General features: G+C 44.2%; 1 protein-coding gene across 2 annotated transcripts in view; it reads left to right on the top strand.

Moving 5' to 3' along the window:
- Positions 1–17,308, top strand: part of IGSF5 (immunoglobulin superfamily member 5) — a 544,054-nt gene extending 526,746 nt beyond the window's left edge. For both annotated transcript variants that reach the window (XM_069636052.1, XM_069636051.1), the window contains one exon: positions 16,403–17,308. In XM_069636052.1, coding sequence (XP_069492153.1) covers positions 16,403–16,477 — 75 coding nt within the window. In that variant the 3' untranslated portion in view covers positions 16,478–17,308. The remainder of the gene's footprint in view (positions 1–16,402) is intronic.
- The last annotated feature ends 907 nt before the right edge of the window (positions 17,309–18,215 follow it).

Raw genomic sequence — 18,215 nt, 5'->3', positions numbered from 1 at the left:
ATCATCCACAGACAAATGGACATAGGCTTTAAAACATACAGTCTATTTCACTAGCCCTGACATGGGACTCATTTGCGATTTTTAGGACAATGCTGCCAAATGTTGCTCTGATGGGGTTTTGTGATCCCGAGGTTTGGAATCCAATTAGGTGAGGAAAACCAGTAGATAGGCCCTCAAAGGAACATCAGTGTCCCTTATGATCCCTTGCACAGCAGGAAAGGGAGTGCACTTATGTATGGTATGCAGGAGATTGTCACTCGTCCCTCCAATGTTAGGTGCCCCTTTTCATGAACAGTCTGATGGTGCTACTTCAAGCCCTGCGGTGCATCCCTGTTCAGGAGATGGTTGTTCCGGTATGAAGCTTGCTGGCGATGGACTCATGCTTAAGCTCATCACCAAATTATAGTAATCATACCAGACCTTAAAGAGTTGGTTAAAGAGGTACTGTTAGTAGTCAAGCTGCTTCATTGCCAGCTCCCTCTATAGCCTCTGGGTGACTGACCCAACAAGTATCCTTGAACACTTGAAATCTGCCCATGGTTCCATGCCGCCTCACTTTCAGGGATGATACGACATAATATGTATTGACAATGAGATATAACAATACCGAGATCCAAACCTAAATAAGACTACCAACACCATTGTTCACTCCTTCTCCACCGTCAACCTCCTGCAAGTGCAAGTGCCAGACCACCTTCATATTTTTATTTATTAAACAGAAATGATATAATCTCTACCATAAAGGATGTACATAGAATACAATATGGAGGCCAGAGGCATTCTCTAGCGAGAGTGCATTTAAACTATAGGATGGTAGTGATCATGAGAGTATACCGGTTGATGGAGTGGTGACAAAGACCAGAGACAGTTACTGGGGAACAGACATAAATGTGAAATACGTTAAGGGACTACTGCATGAATCTAAGTAGTAACAATTTGCAGATTGACACCATCAGGAGAGGCAGATGGAGGGAGCGTGTAGAAGGGCCAGCAAGGTGGTGGGAGATGCCCTTTCACTGGCTAGAAAGTGTAGCTTGAGTTAAGACTTGACAAATTCCACTGATGACTTTCGATGTCTAAGGGAGCGCATTCCTGCGGAGGAGGGCAAGTAGAGAGAAGCAGCTACAATAAGAGGAGGTGCAGTAGGGGGGCAGAACGGTTCAGGAGAGAGGATTACAGAGTTTAAGTGTAAAGGGATCTGCCATCAGCAAGGTACTTTGGTTTTAAAGATTGAGAGATTATTTTCACAGAGAGCACTCCAGTGTGGTGTTGCGTGTTGGTATTGTGACAATGACCCCTGCCTGACCTTGGGAATACATAGTGGGGTTGACAACAGGGCCGGGTGCCACCCTGAACAAGTAGATTCTGGACCCAGAGGTGGTATACAGGGAATCCCCAGATCACCCTCACTGGGCCCCTGCACTAAGGCAGAGGAGGTCACAAGGAGGTAACCCCTTAACCACCCTACTGGTGGGCCGGGCGATGTGGAGAGTAATCATGGATGCACTCACAGTCCCTTTAAAACCCTACCCTTACCACTGACCAGAATAAGGAAAGGGGGTTGCCCATACATGTTAGAGAAACTCCTTGCCCTAAAGGGGATACTCCCAGAAGACCAGACACACTCTCTAGCCAAGGCCAAAACTCCAGAGTAGAATAGAAACACTGTTACAGCACTTCACAATCCCAGGAGAGGACATCTATGTTTCTCTTTGGCATGAGTGCCAGAGGGATCAGTTTCCATTGTGACTCATAAACATGCAGCCAACAGCAGCCCCTCAGATAGAAAGTTGTGTCTGAAAAATTAGAGAAGATTCACTCCAAATGCGCAAACCTAGACATTGACAACCACCATTCTCTCCGGTGAGGGGATTACAAACATAAGAATTCCCCACAATGATGGAAAAATAAATGGAGTGAACAGATTCCTTGATTACCAAGATCACGCAGGCGATGACATCAGAGCTTCTGGGGCAGGGAGATTCCACATCTACTTATGGCCCTTCTGGAATCGAAGATGGAGGCAAGCCTTCATCTAACCTCAGGCTACCCTCTTCCAAATAACATGACCACCAACCGATGGTCCAATCACAAACTAGCACATACCTCCGTACACAAGTATCCCCAATATCAATAAGCATCACCCCTGTGGAGGTCAAAGCCTACTATATAATACAGCTAGCTCAGTATGGCAGCATGGAGAGTCTGAGTAGTATTTGGAGGAAGGATTGTGGTGGGGAATGGAGTGGGAGGAGAACTGAGGAGAGAAGGAGGAGTGAGTAGAAAGTTGGACGCAGCTTCTAGAGTAGGCTATATAAGCAGAAAGGAAAGCTGTTGGGAGTGGAGGAGGTTGGAAAAGGTGAGATGTGTCAATAGAAGGGTGGCTCTTGGGATGTATAGGAGGTGGGCCGTCCGAAGTAGAGAAAGAAGAATTCAGAGTTTGTTTGAGGTAGAGTTAATTTCCATCAATGGGAGAAACGTTGTGGGGAGTGAACTCTTTTAACATCTGTGGCAGAGGGGGAAGGGATAGAGGGGGAAATAACCTGACTGTGCTGGAGAAAGTGGGAGGAGCACAGCCACCCGTAAGAGGTTTGAGCGGGACGGTTTGGGGATAGATTAGTTGAGGGAAGAACATAGATCAAGTGGGAGGCGGCACAAGAAGGTGCCATCCCACCAGTGAACAGGGAACGTATGCTAGAAAGGGTTGATGAGGAAGTGTCATGGGGACTGGCATGCTAGAGAAGGAAGGCTGTCAATTGGTGGAGGGGACCCCAAGTCCTACTCAAAGAGACAATGGTAGCGGAATTCACCTTGATAGATTAATCCAGTGCATGAACCTATTTGAGGAGACCTGACAACTTGCCCAAGTCTGGAGTGTACCAACAACGGTTCTTGAACACAGCAAATCCTCACTCTGAAGTCAAACATCAGGTATACCAATCTGACATGCAAGCTATGCTAGGCGGCCTCCACCCTTGAAATTATTTTCAGAGAATTTCATTTTGGTTCTTGACAAACACACATTCAGGCTATTTCTTTGTTGTTTTGGTGAACTAAATCAATCCATTTCTTTTATGCAATCTAACGTTACGTCAGCCTCTTTGTGCATCCCGCCCAGCTACTCTATCACAGAATGTAGAGATGAAAGAGAATCTTGGTAGGTTGTAGAGGGTGTGTGCAGAAAAGATGAGAACTTTGTTGAGGGGAGAGAAGGAGAAGCAGGGAAGACCCAGAATTAAGCTCAAGTAGTAGTCTATCGTGCTGAGCATGAGGGAAGAGATCAGAGTTTTCGCTGAGTGGCGGGTGACATGGGGACGGATCTTCCTTATAATCCTTTTATTGTTTTTCATCGCTTCCTCCCCTCCTCCCTCTTTCCCCTGCTCTCATGCTATAGCACTTGCACATTCTGGATGTTTCAAGATGTTCTAGGAACTTTTTTTTGGTTTTATACCTTTTCCACATGCATATTCCTCCCCCCTGTCTATATGCACTGTGTAACGCAATGTTTTGCGGTATAGGGCGCATTACAAATAATCAATACATACACATAAATAAAGGGGTGAGCCGTGCGGCAGTGGCAGTGGCTGTAATGAACAGCTAGGGTGTTAGGTCACTGCCATAGAGAACCCCAAGTGTGTGAGCATTGGGTGTTAAAGGAAGGAGATCAGAAGGTCTGGAGGGAAGGAGATGGGAGGTGAGGGGATAGGTTTAGCATTGGAGACAGGAAGATGGATGACTTCCATCTTGAAGGAGTTTAATAACAGGCAGTACATATCCACCCTGATGGATAGCAGTGAGACAGCTGGTAATGCATTCAGATCAAACCTGGTAATGCATTCAGAGATAGCAGGGGTAAAAAAGCTGCTTGCGTGACCTGAGCCCCACCAACCTTTCATTCACTGCTGATCTTTCGGTGCTGCCCTGTTTTGCTGCTCTTTTTCCATGCTTAAGCAACCTTCCAGACTCTTTTCTTTTGAAGTTGGTGAGCTGGTGCACGTGGACCTAGGTCTTGAGACCTAAGCCCCATCCACCTGCTTACCCCTGTCAAATTCCATTCTTTTCTTAACTGTTAGATCATAGGGCATCTCCCAACTGGGCGTCCGAAGTGAAGGGCAGACGAAGAAAAGGAAAATCCTAGTTTGGACCTGTTCAGACCACAAGGACCTAACAACAGAACCCTTGCTCCTCAACATCAGGTAAGTCCCTCTCTTCTGTGTTTCATCTCTCTCTTCCAACAGCCATAACAACCATCAACACTCATTGTCAACCACACCACTCACTTGCAACATCATGGACACTGCATTGCAACAACCTCAACTGCATTCTCATAGATGCCATCAGCACTTCGCCATCCATCACTACACAAAAACTGATGCTCCCCAATGCCCACTGCAATCAACCATGCAGAACACATCACCGACCACATCACCAGACATGATTTAGATACCATCTTCATTACAGAGACTTGGATGACAACCACTTCCACCCACATCCTAGATGTTCTCATCCCCAACAGCTGCAGCATTCTACATAGAGACTATTCAAACAAGATGGGCAGAGTCTGTGTCATTCACAAGGCATCATGGCCATGCACCCAACTGGACCTTGTCACCATTGCCTCTTACCACTTCCTGCTCTCTCTAATGGACACAGTCACCTTCGAGCTCATCAACACTCCAACCACGCCCAAAACCTCCTTTATGGTAGACTTCACAGATTTGGTTACCACCGTTTCTCTCACACACTCCATCAACATCTTCCTATGTGACTCGAACAACCTAGGCAAGCCAGCAACCAGTACATGAAGCAAGATCTCCACTGCATTCACAGATCTCTGAACCTCACACAACACACGAAAGACCCAGCACACAGCAGAGGTAATATCCTCTACCTCATTATCACCACCCTGCCCACCCTCCATCACAGCTATCCAATTCTGATTAACTGGTCACACCATCTGGCCATCCCGCTGGACATTAGTCATGCCACCCCAGTCAAGCACACCCATTGCATACCCAGCAAACACAACTTCATTCATTCAGGCCATTCCCAGTGGACGCTGTCTCAGACATCCTCACCAACCTCTGCCTCACATGGCCAATCTACCTCAGGTGATTTAGGAATGTGACTTGCTTCTCCAAGAACTCAACACCACCCTCTCCACCAACATCAACCGGTATGCCCCAGTGAAACAACGCCTCCTTAAGTTTAAACCTTCTGCAACCTGGTCGATTCAAGAACTCAACATCAAAAATAGAATAATCAGAAAACTAGAAAAGGCTTGACGACAGTCCTACTCAGACTACTCCGGGCTACACACAGATGACTGATCACCACTGCCAAGATCAACTACTACCAGAAAACCATAGCCAATTCCAACAATAAATGCAGTGCCCTCTTAAAACCCATCAAGCATTGCATCAACCCTTTGCCTCACCCTTCGGTACCTTACTCAATTGAAAAATCCCTCACCATCAACTCTTTCTTCATCAACAAGATCAGTATGATTCATCAGTATATAGAAACCAATGCAAAATCTGACAGCACATCACACATCTCATCTCACATATCCACTGGACAACTTTCAAGACACTAACCAAGGAAGACATCACTGCTACCATAGCAACCCTCAAGGCCACATCATACACAGGCAACATCTTCCCTCCCTCAGTACGGAAGAACCTTTCAACTGAAACATTCCTCCCCTACCTGGCATCAACAACAGGTACCTCACACAACACACCTTCCCCTTGACTCTCAAGAAAGGAAAAATCCTCCCGCTGCTCAAGAAAAAAATACTGCACCACAGTGACCTTAGTAAATACTGCCCCATCACCCCTCTTCCCTTCCTAGGTAAGATACTCTAGAAAGCAGTCATCATGCAGCTCCTGCAGGGCATCACCACCACCACCCTTCTTACGTTTAACAATATAGCTTCAGACCCAGATGCAGCATGGAAACAGTGCCCTTAACATCCTCAACGATAGCCATCTTTGCAGCATTCAAGACAGTAGACCACAAGATGTTCACTGATATTCTACATCACTGCATGGGGATCTGCAAGACTGTCCTCAGCTGGTTAAAATCCTATCTTGTTAACCATCACCAATCCGTCTAATAGGATTCCTCCCGATCACCAACTCTACCCGTCACCTGTGGAGTCCCATAAGGATCCATCCTCTTCCCCTTGATCTTCAAGCTTGACATGGAACTGCTCCTGGCTCCACACAAATCACACATCCACCAATAGGCACATGACACACAGCTCTAACTCAAGATAGCCTCCATCAAAAACTTCCATTGGTTTAAGGCCTGCCTCACATTGATCCAGTCCTGAATGCCCAGTGCTTACCTGAAGCTCAACCCCTCTAAGATTGAATTCCTACTGCTGACCAACAACACTGAAAATCCTGACATCCAGATCTGGCTCTCGGGTATGAACCTCGAGGGCTTCACACCCCAGCTGACCAACTGCACCAAGTCCCTTGGGCTCTATATCTATAGGCACCTATGCTTCAAGGAGCACATAACAAGTAAGACACAAACATAATGTTATCAACTCTCCCTTCTCAGGAAAATCAAGCTCTTCATCCCAGAAATCAACCTCAGATCTGCTGTCCAATCCCAGATTCTCTCCCACAAGGATGGTGGCAATGCCCATCTACGAGGTCTTTCGTTAACCACCCTGTCACACTCGAGTAGTGTTGTACATGCATGATTCATGAAATGACTCCACAAATTCGAACACATCACCCTGACCCTCATCAAACTGCATTGGCTCCTACTGCAAGAACGTACCATATTCAATGTATGTTTCATCAGCTACAATATCATCACCCTTAAGTTCCCAAGCTACCCCACTGAGAAGATCAGCATCTCTGGGGGTCTGCAATCCACCAGAAGTCAAGACATGTGCAGGCTGCTCATGGGGCTGGAAGTAAAGAACCAGAAGAGAGGCCTTCTCTGTCCAACGCCTCAGACCCTTGAACTTCCTCCCCATCAACACGAGGCACATACCATCTACCTTTCAGGAAGGAGGTGAAGACCCTCCTCCTCAAGGAATGGCTGAACCCTAACACCAAGGCCGACGCACGCTCTGCTCCCCACCTAACCTGAGACTGAGTGATCTGCTTACCCATGTTTCCTCTCCTGGTTGCTTTTAGATCCCTTGACACAAAATTGCCTCCTGTCCTCCTTTTTTAACTCCCTGCTCCCTTTGTCTGCTGTCCGCACTGTATTCTTCCTCCTATGTCTTTTAAAGTGCTCAGTTATTTCTCCAAGGTAGTCCCGCACTCAATAAAATCCCTGATGATAATAATAAAAAGAGCGGAAGGAGAAGAATATTTGGGTCCATGGCAAAGAGGTGGTAGTGAAAGAAAAAGGAAGAGATCAGTTTGCCCAGAGAGGAGGTGTAGAGGCTGAAGTAGAGTGGGCCAAGGACTGATGCTTAAGAAGGATATACTGGAATAAGTGAGTGTGGGGGAGGATGTATTAGAGTTCTATGGGATGGACAAGGAGTGGTTAGGGAGATGGAAGGCAACCCATTTGTCCTTAATTCCAGGGATCTAAAGGGATTTATAAAGAATGGATGATCCACTATGTGAAAGGCTTTGGCTAGACCGATACTATGAGGATGGAAGACAGATAAGTGATGGGCATTGGCTCGTAATGTTGGACATGTGGATTGGAGCAGTTTTAGTGAAGTGTTTATTCAGAAACCTGATTGGAGGGGATCGGATAGTGTGTGGACCTCAAGGTTCATAAACATACAGTTAAAGACAGTTCTTTCTGAAGGGCTGTTTGTGTCTGCAGTGGGTTTCTTCAGTATGGCTATGGCTCTGGGTAACCTGTAGGAGGCAGGGAAGTGGAGGCGATTCCACTTTAAACCTTGAATGTTTCGTTAGAATGTACTCTAGCCTGGATGTCATAGATTTAACCCTCTGTCAACTGGTCAATCCTCCCTATTTTTCGTCAAAACTATTCTTCTTCGTTGGTGATGGTCTCCTTTCTATTTGTGTTGATATCCAGTCTATATTTGCTCTTAGGATCTTAACTGCACTTTCTCTTGTTGCCATTGTTTGCAATATTCTGCTGTCCCTCCCCCATTAAAAGGAGAGCCCAAAAGACAAAATCTGACTTTACGTCAACTTTCTTTGAAAAAGATCAGATGTGTCTGTGTGGATGGATCTTGATTTCTGTAAATTTGATTGCACTGTATCTTGAAACCGCAGAACATAACTCCTCACGTAACACTGTGGAGCCTACCTCCTTCCCTCTATCAAGATCCTCTCCGTTGCCCGCATATCGTCTTCTCTTCTCCTCACTTCCAACCTCAGAGCATTCACGATGACCGCTACTTAACTAAACTTCAATGATACGAAAGCTTCTAAAGCCTGGCTATTTGCATTGCATAACATTTTTGATGCAGCTGTTACCTCACCATGACCTGTTCTCCGAGACCTTTTATGCAGCATTTGTGCCTCATTCCCCACCTCCCGTTGAGTCGCTTCCAGTGAAATTGACATGAAGTAGGGACGTATTGAGCTCCTCCCTCCCAGAGATTTGCTACATTTTACTCAACTTCATTTCAGGCCTTGTTGCCTCGTTTATTGCTGGACCTGTTTGCTGGCTTCTCTTCATTACCAGTGTAGTCTCGCCTCAGAGAAACCAAGTCTCTTCATTGTGATTGCTTTTACTGTTTGTTGAGCTTCTGTGGTCCCTACGGATAAGAAAGCGCCTCAAGCATCCGCTTACCTCTGAGAACTGCTCAGAGTATGTAAAATAGATGCATAACTTCATCGAAATGTTAGGGAGCTTGGATAAACACGTGGGGAGCAGAAAGATAAGCCTGCAGACATTGAATATGCAAATGTTTTCCGGCAGATACGGCTTGCAGTAAACTGTGCACCTGCTGGATCTCAGAAGGCATTGTGACATCTATTTATTGCAAACATCATTTTAACTTGACTGGGTTTTAAAAGCAAAGCAAAGCAAAGCTGGCAGCGCAGTCGTTGATTTGAAGCTGTGCAAAACCCTGTTACCTGCCTCCGTGGTGTATCCTGTAACCCTATTGACAATGGATCACACGAAATCGAGATATTGCTAATTTTTATTGGTCCGACTCAAAATATATTGGTAATGGTAAAATGCTTTATCTTTCAAAGTACCATAGACTTCTTCATTAGATGGTAGCCACGGATAGTCTTGGCAAAAGGTAAACGAGAGTAAAATGAGCTGCTTTTAAAAAGATCTCTTTCACTAACAACCTTTGACAAAACCCAAAGAAATTGATGAACACATTAGGACCTGAACAGCCACAGCCAGAATAAATTGGCTAGTTCGGTGCTAGTGTCCCCGAGTCTGGAGCGGCAATTGTTGCCATTGACATTTCTCATAGAGCGGCCCTGATATTGACGGATGAGATAAGCACTATATATAGCTGTCCCGCAGCATGCGCAGAGATCACCAGCTCCGTCATTGTGCTACCGCGCTCTATTCTCTCTTCCCACAATGGCAGTGACGCCTCAGGCGGGCAGAGATGCTTGATGCAACTGGGAGAGGTCTTCACGAAAGCCAACAGCATAATTGTATCTTCTTGCATTTGTGTCTCTTTTTTATTTGTTCAAGGCTGTGAGTAGCTACCTCCACGATTAACCCTATCTTCTCCGCCTGCTTCTGCTATGACTTGTATATATATTTGTGCTTGACGGAGGCAGCAGCGTGTGTTCATACCACCACTGCAATTGTGAATGTGTTTTCTAATACTTCCTTAGTAGAAGTATGCTGCTCAATTGTATGTAGATTTGTTTTATTTTTGGTATTTATTGAGCGTGAACCTGGCTTGCTAATTATGCTATTTGACATTGGAGAAATGAGAAAGATATCTTCTGTTTTGGAGGAGTTTCGCACCAGGCAGCATCGAGCAGCTGGTGATGGGTGCTGCGATGCCAGGGAAAGCAGAAGAAGATTTGGGTGCCATCACTCAAGAGGCGGTAGTGGACGCCAAAGGATGAACTGGTCCATCCGGGATAGAGAAGGAGCATTACTGTCGCGAAGTGGACGCGGATCAGCCACAGACACTGAGATCTCCTTCAACCTAATTTTTTATTTGTGGAATCAAATACAGAAGAGGGGTAAAGTGAGAGCCGGAAAGCCACATTTGCTCAGGATAACTCTTTCAAAATATCGTACCCCACTCCATGCCCCCCCCGCCCTCTACCCCCTTGTTGGCCAACCTCTATTTTGAGTTTCCGGCATTTCAGGTGTGAATGCCTATTGATATTAGAAGAAATGTTGCTGGATTCATCTAAAGTGATGCCCAAACTGTATCAGGACCTCCCTGAACCAGTATTTCCCCTTTTGCGAATTCCATGATTGTTGAGAATAAGAAATCAAAGAATTGGCTTTGCTTTTCGTTCAGATCATGAATTGAGACGAACATTACTTTGCGCTCGACGAGTATGGCCTAAACCACGATGTCGCCGCCCTACGTGGTCATGTACGTGGAGTGCAGCATGGACGTTGCTCTTTGGTTTATGATGGCTGCCGCCCACTTTTTTCTTTGCTGGTGTCGGGAAAGTAACTAGTCTGGGAAATCTCCATGGTTCCATTTCTCCTCAACCTATCTGTGGAGTTGCATCTCATACATCAGTGCAGAATATGCGCTGTGGTCTTGCAGCACCATGACAAGCCACCATTCACTCATGCACCTGCTTTGGATCGACACCTGACACCATCAAAACCTCAATCGACGTGTTTGTGAAGTTAAACCCATGTTACAATGATGCGTGTCAACCACATCCATTTGTTTTCATTCGCAAGGATTGTTAATCAACAATTAAACCATTTTCACCTCCTAAACTTTCATCACAAATTCTGGTTGCCCCTTGCCCGGTTATACTACTCACTCCATACCTTGTCTTTCCTTACAAATAAAGCATACCCCATCAAACTATAGGGAGCATGTCTTTCCATGAAGCTCCCTTTACAACCTCCCACCGACGCGCCACCTACCCAACAAGCGCCTCCAGAACACCGCCTGGAAATCAGTGACTTTCACACTGCTAAATTGCGGGCCTGATCATTCTGTTTCTTACTCGGTCCTAGTATATAATCATATCCATGATAATGATTATGGACTCCACCACTGATTTAGAGCAAATCATTGGAGACGCCAAATCAACAGCATCATGTGACCACCACCCAAACGCCAACCTAAGAACCATTTCTGGCGCCTTCTCTTTCCTCCTGTCTGCTGACTCAGCATGACACTGGCATGGGAGTGGCCTCTTTTCATTGGTTGATGAGTGTAAACAGCTTTCCACTATCAGATGGACGTACTCTCACTGACTCAGTGGATCTGTTTCTCTCTGCGCCTTTTCAAATTACTATGTTATTAGTTTCAATTGTTTTTTTGGACAGAGCTATGAAATGAGAACTTTCTCTGCTTGTGGAGTGCATGCATTCTCTTGAGAACGTCCGTCAGGAGAACCTTCTAATGGTGTCAGTTTGAGTGCACTTGATGCAGCGTTTCAAGCATCGGCTCAGAGACATGGGATATCTGTACATGTTCTTTATACGGATTCTGCATAAGGATAGTCAGGCTTTTGGATCAGATTTCGGTTGGGATCCCTCTGACATGTATATTGTAGCCCCAAGAAGCAGCTAGTCTACCATTGCTTGATAACGCTCTTCCAACTGATTCACCCCTGTTGTGCTCCCAGGCTGCTCTTGGGTACACTCTCGTGGATTTGGTCTAAGCAACTAAAGCCTCTTTTTAGTTGCTGGGATGTTTTTGTTAAACTTTGCTTTTGTCGTGTGACCGCCATCTGATGGAGAAGTCTATGGAACTTTGAAAGCTTATACATCAGCCATATCTCAACAATATTATCAGATCATTAAATAAAAGGTAAACACACTTGGATTTTTTTGAATTTTCTTTTTAAACTCAAAAATGGATTTGGTCACATCATCTTTGGAGGAAGCCATTTCTTTCTTGATTTAGCTCCACATTTGGGACAGGCCTGCTTTTGTGCCAGCCTGCCCCCCTTCCCCATGGGTCAGCAGAACCTTTGGCTCTAGGGTTATTTTGTGTTTTGGCTACTGGAACTGTCTATTTCGGCCATGGCTGTGTTTTCCTTTCGGTACACCTACGCTCAAATCATCTCCTTCATATTGCTGGATTTACAGATGTCTATGTGCTTGCAAAGGGTGTCCAGTCATAATATCGAATGCAATATTTTCGAAAGTCAAAATGTTGAAAAAAAAATGTCGAAAATAAAAATGTCGAATTACAAAAATGTCGATTTTTTTTCAAATTAATGTTTAAATAAATAATTAATTAATAATAGTTTATTAAACATAATTGTTTTAAATAATTAAAGGTATATCCATGGCGGGTGGGGGGGATGGGGAGGAGGGGGGGGTTGGGGTAGGGGTTTGGGATGGGTTTTTTTAATAATTAATTATTTATTTAATTAATGTTTTAATAAATATATATTTTTTTAAATTAAAGGTATATCCATGGGGGGTGTTGGGAGGGGATGGGGAGGAGGGGGGGGGTTGGGGTAGGGGTTTGGGATGGGGGGTTGGGGGGACCCCCCCATAAAAAACATTAGTTTTTGTGACATTTTACATAGTTATTTTAACATTGGTTTTTCGATTTTTTTTCGACATTTTATTTTCGAATTAATGACTTTTTCTATTATATGTATGTGTTTTCGACATTTTTGAATTCGACATTTTTGTTTCGACATTTTTGTAATTCGAAATTATGTTTTCGATATTATGACTATAAACCCTTGCAAAGGAATGCTATCATGTATGATTAGATTACATTTGAGTTCTGTGCCAGTGGACATGACTTTGAAGGATTGTATTCTACCACACTTCATCACTTCCCCTCATCTCACATGGGATTCCTTGGCACGAGTGACAATGCAGGATCTATACGATCTGCTCCGGGCACTTTCTCTACAGTGTCTCTGTAACCTGGTCCATCTCAGTTTCACAGGGTTTCCCTGCCAGTGAGATGGGAGACCTGCAGTTGCCATGTTTTCTTCGGTGTGGGGCCCCAATGCAGTGGGAACTCCACTGCCACTGACTGCCCTGTATTCTGCTGAATCATCTCTCGACTCTGGCCTGAATGCAATGTCTCAATATCTGTCTTAAGCATGTACCCTCCACCCGGTATCACAGCCTGGACTCAGCAGGCTCCAGGCCATGGCTCGATCGATGCCGGGTCAGGGGGGCTTTGATGGTGACAGCCAGCTGTAGCCGTCGCTCTAGGGATTCCTTTCAATCTGCATCCTTCTCACAGCACTCACTGCTCCTTAAATGCTCCAGCAGGCGAGGCTGGATTGCTGCGGGTACATCGCTGCTCCTTGTGATGTGCCGCAGTGTGTCCCTTTGCATCGATACTGACCCTCACCTTGAACTGCCACCTTTCCCACCCCACCTGTTTTGACAGATGCTGGGAGTGACTGCCACTACACTGTCATGTGCTTGGGAGGTCACATCTGGCAGGCACTTTTGCCTCTCTCCGCAACACGGAGCATCTCATCACTAGGGAGCACCATCAAGGCTCCCCAACTCACTGGACGGATTAGTGCCCCAGTGTTTTAGAGCATACCTGGGAGAGTTAAGACCTTGAATTGGGGGCTGTGCAAGGAGCTGAGCATCAGCAGAGCCGCCATCTTGTCAATTCTGGGGATTGGAGCTATGCAGACCCACAGGGCATATTTCTCAATGCAGGGGCTGACCTTCATCATCCCGCGGTTAGAGGACTGTGGTCCCGAGCATCATCAGTGGGTCCCCTTCTTTCATCTTGACACGGGCCGCAAGCGGAGGAATCACACACCAATGCTAGCGGGTCCACGGAAGCAACAAGGGAATATCCTCATGCCCCATTTAATTCAATCTTTTAAAGATTGATACTGCATGGATGATCTCAAGATAAATGATACATATCGATAACTGAAAGATTCTCCCATGATTCATACAAACTGATGGTGAAATATCAGATTTGCATAATGGAAAATCTAGACTCATTTAGAATGCATTGCGCCAGAAACATTAACAGAATATCGGTGTTGCATAGATATGAGGGCTTTTTTAATATGCATTTCAGATTAAGAAAAATCACCTATATCAAACAGCTATTGATATTACCTGTTTCTTTTGGGAACAAGACACATATATAATTAGACATTGGCGTTATTGGTGAAGTTAATGAGAGTGTCTTCTCTAGTCTATTTACTATACTTTCTAGAATTTGGTATTATGCGATTAAGTTGGACATTTCACATTTTTAGTGCAAGCTTTGCAATGAAAGGATTTCGATGCCGTTTTGAGAATTAATGCATGAACAGTTCAGGTGATGTCTTATTATGACCATTATTTCCTGAGTCAGATTTTTGAGAAGCTGTTTACACTTGAGAATTATTTAGTCTGTGAGCAAGTGTGAGTGTTTGAAGTATTTATCTGGAAATCAACAAACCATATGATCACAGAGGACTGGATTCAGGGCCTACTGACCCCCTTTACATTTGAATGGATCATATATAAATGCAGAGAAGACCTTCATCCGTATGAGGCAATTTGGAGTCGCTTTCTTGAGACATATGGCCTACCAGTTTATGTCCAGCTGATAAAAACTCAGTCACTCGAATATCACCCTCGACTCTTAGACCCTCTATGTGTTACACTGAAACTATTATTACACTGATACTCATTATTGCATATCAGCTTTTTATGTATTATCTGACTAGGTAGTTCAATCCATATTGTTGTCATACTTCACCTCACCCTCCCCCCGCCCTCCTCCTTCCACTCCTATATATACTGTTCAGAATCCGATTATTATTCTGGCTTGCTATTTGCATCCTATGTATTCAATGTATCTGTTATACCAACACCATTTTTAAGATTGAGTGTTTGAAGGATTGTGTTTTACGTTATTGACGGATAATTATTTAATTTGGGTTGTTGTATGGGAAGATTTCATACGACGTACACACCATATTAGATGGGATATTGTATGTTGTGTTTGTTTTGTTGGCAACATTACACCACCTCTGCCTTGGGTCATGCATGCAACCAGAATGCTAGCGTTTTTCATGTTTTTTTAATGATAGGCATGTGTAATCAATATATATATATATATATTTGTGTAACTGATGGCATGTGTGTAAAGTTTGTTGGTGTTCTAATTGTTTCAATTGTAGAAAATGTCCCCCCATGGGAGCATATTCGTATACATGACTTATGGGGAGTGCAGGCAGCAGTATGCCTGCGTTATGGCTGCTGGACATGTGCCAAGACACCTTACCAGTAGGGCATGGCCAAAGAATCATTCTTCGGTGAATTCACATTTTTGCATGCATGGCTTTGGGCATGCCGCTTGTGCAATACCGACAGGTCAGACCTGAGGGTAAAATAAGCTGGTTTAGGGGGCCTGAGCTAGGGCCACTACATGTGGATCTTGGTCAAAGACAATGCAAGTCATTACTGGAGATGGAAAGTAACCAATGTCAATAACAAACATATCAATTCCCTAGATCCTCAGCTGAAGTAACACTGTGACAATGTGGTTACAATGCAAAACCTAAACACAGCTGAAATGTGACAGTGATTAGTAAAAACAACCATAACTCGCCCCTTCATGTGCTACCTATGAACTTATACATGATTTCCCAATTGACATCAATAATGACTTATCTGATAACATAATACATCTCCCATAGCATTGTTGAAGACAATAATCCATCCTTGGTCCTTGGGCACCATAGAAAGAGCATACCCTGCCACCTCATGCCATGCACAGTACCCCCACCTAAAGTACCTACAGGGCATGGTCTGGTGGTGCTGTGCACAAGGCGTCAGTCATTGTATGGCTGATTTCATATATGAGGTGATGTACATGCACACACACACACACACACACTCTTGGATAATATTAATGGATTCAATATACTCCTAGGTTTTGCTTCAAGAAGCTACAGATGTTTGTGGTCTACCACACACACACTCTTAATCCTTATCACCCAATTCAGAGACAATAAGTTATGTTCAAACAATCCGAGATGTTGATAGTTTTGGTTGATTGATTCTGAATATCACCCCTTTTTAAAATGTCTCATTATAAGTGCTCTTAACAACAACACATGTAATGCATCTAAAAACAAGTGAAGGTAACAGTTTGGAAAGAGTCATGATTAGGAGTGCATCTCGTCTTCTTTTGTGGCAGCACGCTTTCGAATCCACTGGTGTACTCTACATCCTTTTGCCATTCCTCCAACTGTATTTGGGTGTGGATAACACGTTTAATCTAACGTATGGTGGTTATCTGTATCTCTATTAGCTTTGACTGAACATTCCTTTGTTTTGTGTTGATTTATTTTAGGTGTCAATTCCATATAACGGTCATCATCAGAATCCGACCGTGCCCTGGAAAGTAAGGCATCTGACTCATGTTTAAACATGGCCGCGTGCCGTAATTCAATACAAAGAGCCTCACACCCATGATGATACATCAGAGAAGAAACACAGAATGCAAATACTTCGACTAGTCGTCGATTCCAAGGTTGACCTGTGGATACCCCTTGATTGGGATGGTGGGAGAATGACTGGTTGTTTACGTAGCTGTGCACGTGGAAAACCGGGAAATTTGGGGAACGTGGTGGACATGGAGAAACTAGTTGTACAGCTCACAACGATCACAGCCTGGAACTGGCTCTTCATTGGAGGCATACATCATCCAAGATCCTTCAATTTCATGTCTGGAGTACATTTTCCACTGTCAAAGTCTTACAGAAGTACAACCAAAGCATGAATAAGACAGAGCTGAGACGCGTCTCCTGCATCTATTCCAGAGAGGCAATCTGGATTCCAAAACAACCCAGTTTATAAATTGTTGTACAGGGCTAATTGTTTCTTACTCCCATAAGCTAAAACAATGTGAGTTGTTTGGTCCAATATTAAACACAATACAAAATACAGTTAAATGAAATGATTTGTGATAATCACCAATGTTATATTTTCATATTTGTTGATGCAGAAATTATACCGGTCAATGCAAACCCAAATTCACACAATTCATGCACCTGTGACTACGTGCTTACTCTAAAATGTTGATAATCACAGACAGGTGCGATATGAACATTATCCGCAATGATATGAAGACACTGAAACACATTTAGAATGGATGTTGTAATTATTGTGGTACACAATACTGTAGCATGTTCCTACATATGTAGCATTCATTTCACATGAGCGCTTGTGGAATAAACAGTTGTGGTATCCATAGCCATACAGTTGTCATTGCAAAATAGTGAACTATTGGGAAGGAGGGAGTCTCTTGGAACTGGCCGGAATTAATTGCAATTATAATGAAAAAAGACGATTGTGCATACTGCGATTTGGTTGCTGAAACTATTTGGGTGCTATGCTACTAGACATCGCTCTCCATTGATGTTTTCAGCACTTTGGGGGTTGTATATTGTCTTCTAAAGTGTCTAATATATTTTGTTGTGCGCCGCGTTCCTGCAGGCCCTTTGCCGAAACTTAAAACACAGATATACATCACAGGCCCAGGGTTGCTGTTCTGATTCGATAGGACCCAGTGCCACTGTGAATGTTTCATTAAAACACGATTAACACCAGTCAAACACAGAACCCTGGGTGTGGAGGTGTCCCAGGAGCAGATAATTGTCCATGTGTCAAATGCAGCAGAGCAGTCTTGCATCACCCGCCCTGGAGAACCACCCTCAGCAGTCAGTCTCTGTAAATTAAGACCCCTCTCCAGAACTGTCTGGATTCCCATTCCTTGACTGAGACCCGCACGTCTATTACGATAGAGGTGGCTTTCTTCCAAAAAGCAATGCATTTATGATGCGACTCTGTGTTCAAGCAGTTTCCCCAGGGAAATAAATTGTGTGATTGGATGGCGATTGGGCACATTTTAAGTATCAAGTGGTCTTAACTTTTAGTAATGAACTAACGACTGCTTCTTGAGCTCAGTAAAACGTATTGTCGTATCCTCGGTATCTAATGAGACAGGTAGCAAGCTGGAACAATGCAGGACCCAGGATTATACAAAAGGTAAGTCTTTAGTAGTTACAGGTTACAAGGTAAGTGGGTAGCAGGAGAACAGGGTTTATGCATCCACCAGGTCTCAGCTCCCATCCTGAATCCCCTTCCTACCGCCACTCCTGGAA

Source organism: Ambystoma mexicanum, chromosome 7p, assembly GCF_040938575.1.
Source record: "Ambystoma mexicanum isolate Mex_15411 chromosome 7p, UKY_AmexF1_1, whole genome shotgun sequence".
Classification (NCBI taxonomy): domain Eukaryota; kingdom Metazoa; phylum Chordata; class Amphibia; order Caudata; family Ambystomatidae; genus Ambystoma; species Ambystoma mexicanum.
Note: the sequence above shows the minus strand (reverse complement) of the source record. Positions and strands in the feature narration are given on the sequence as shown.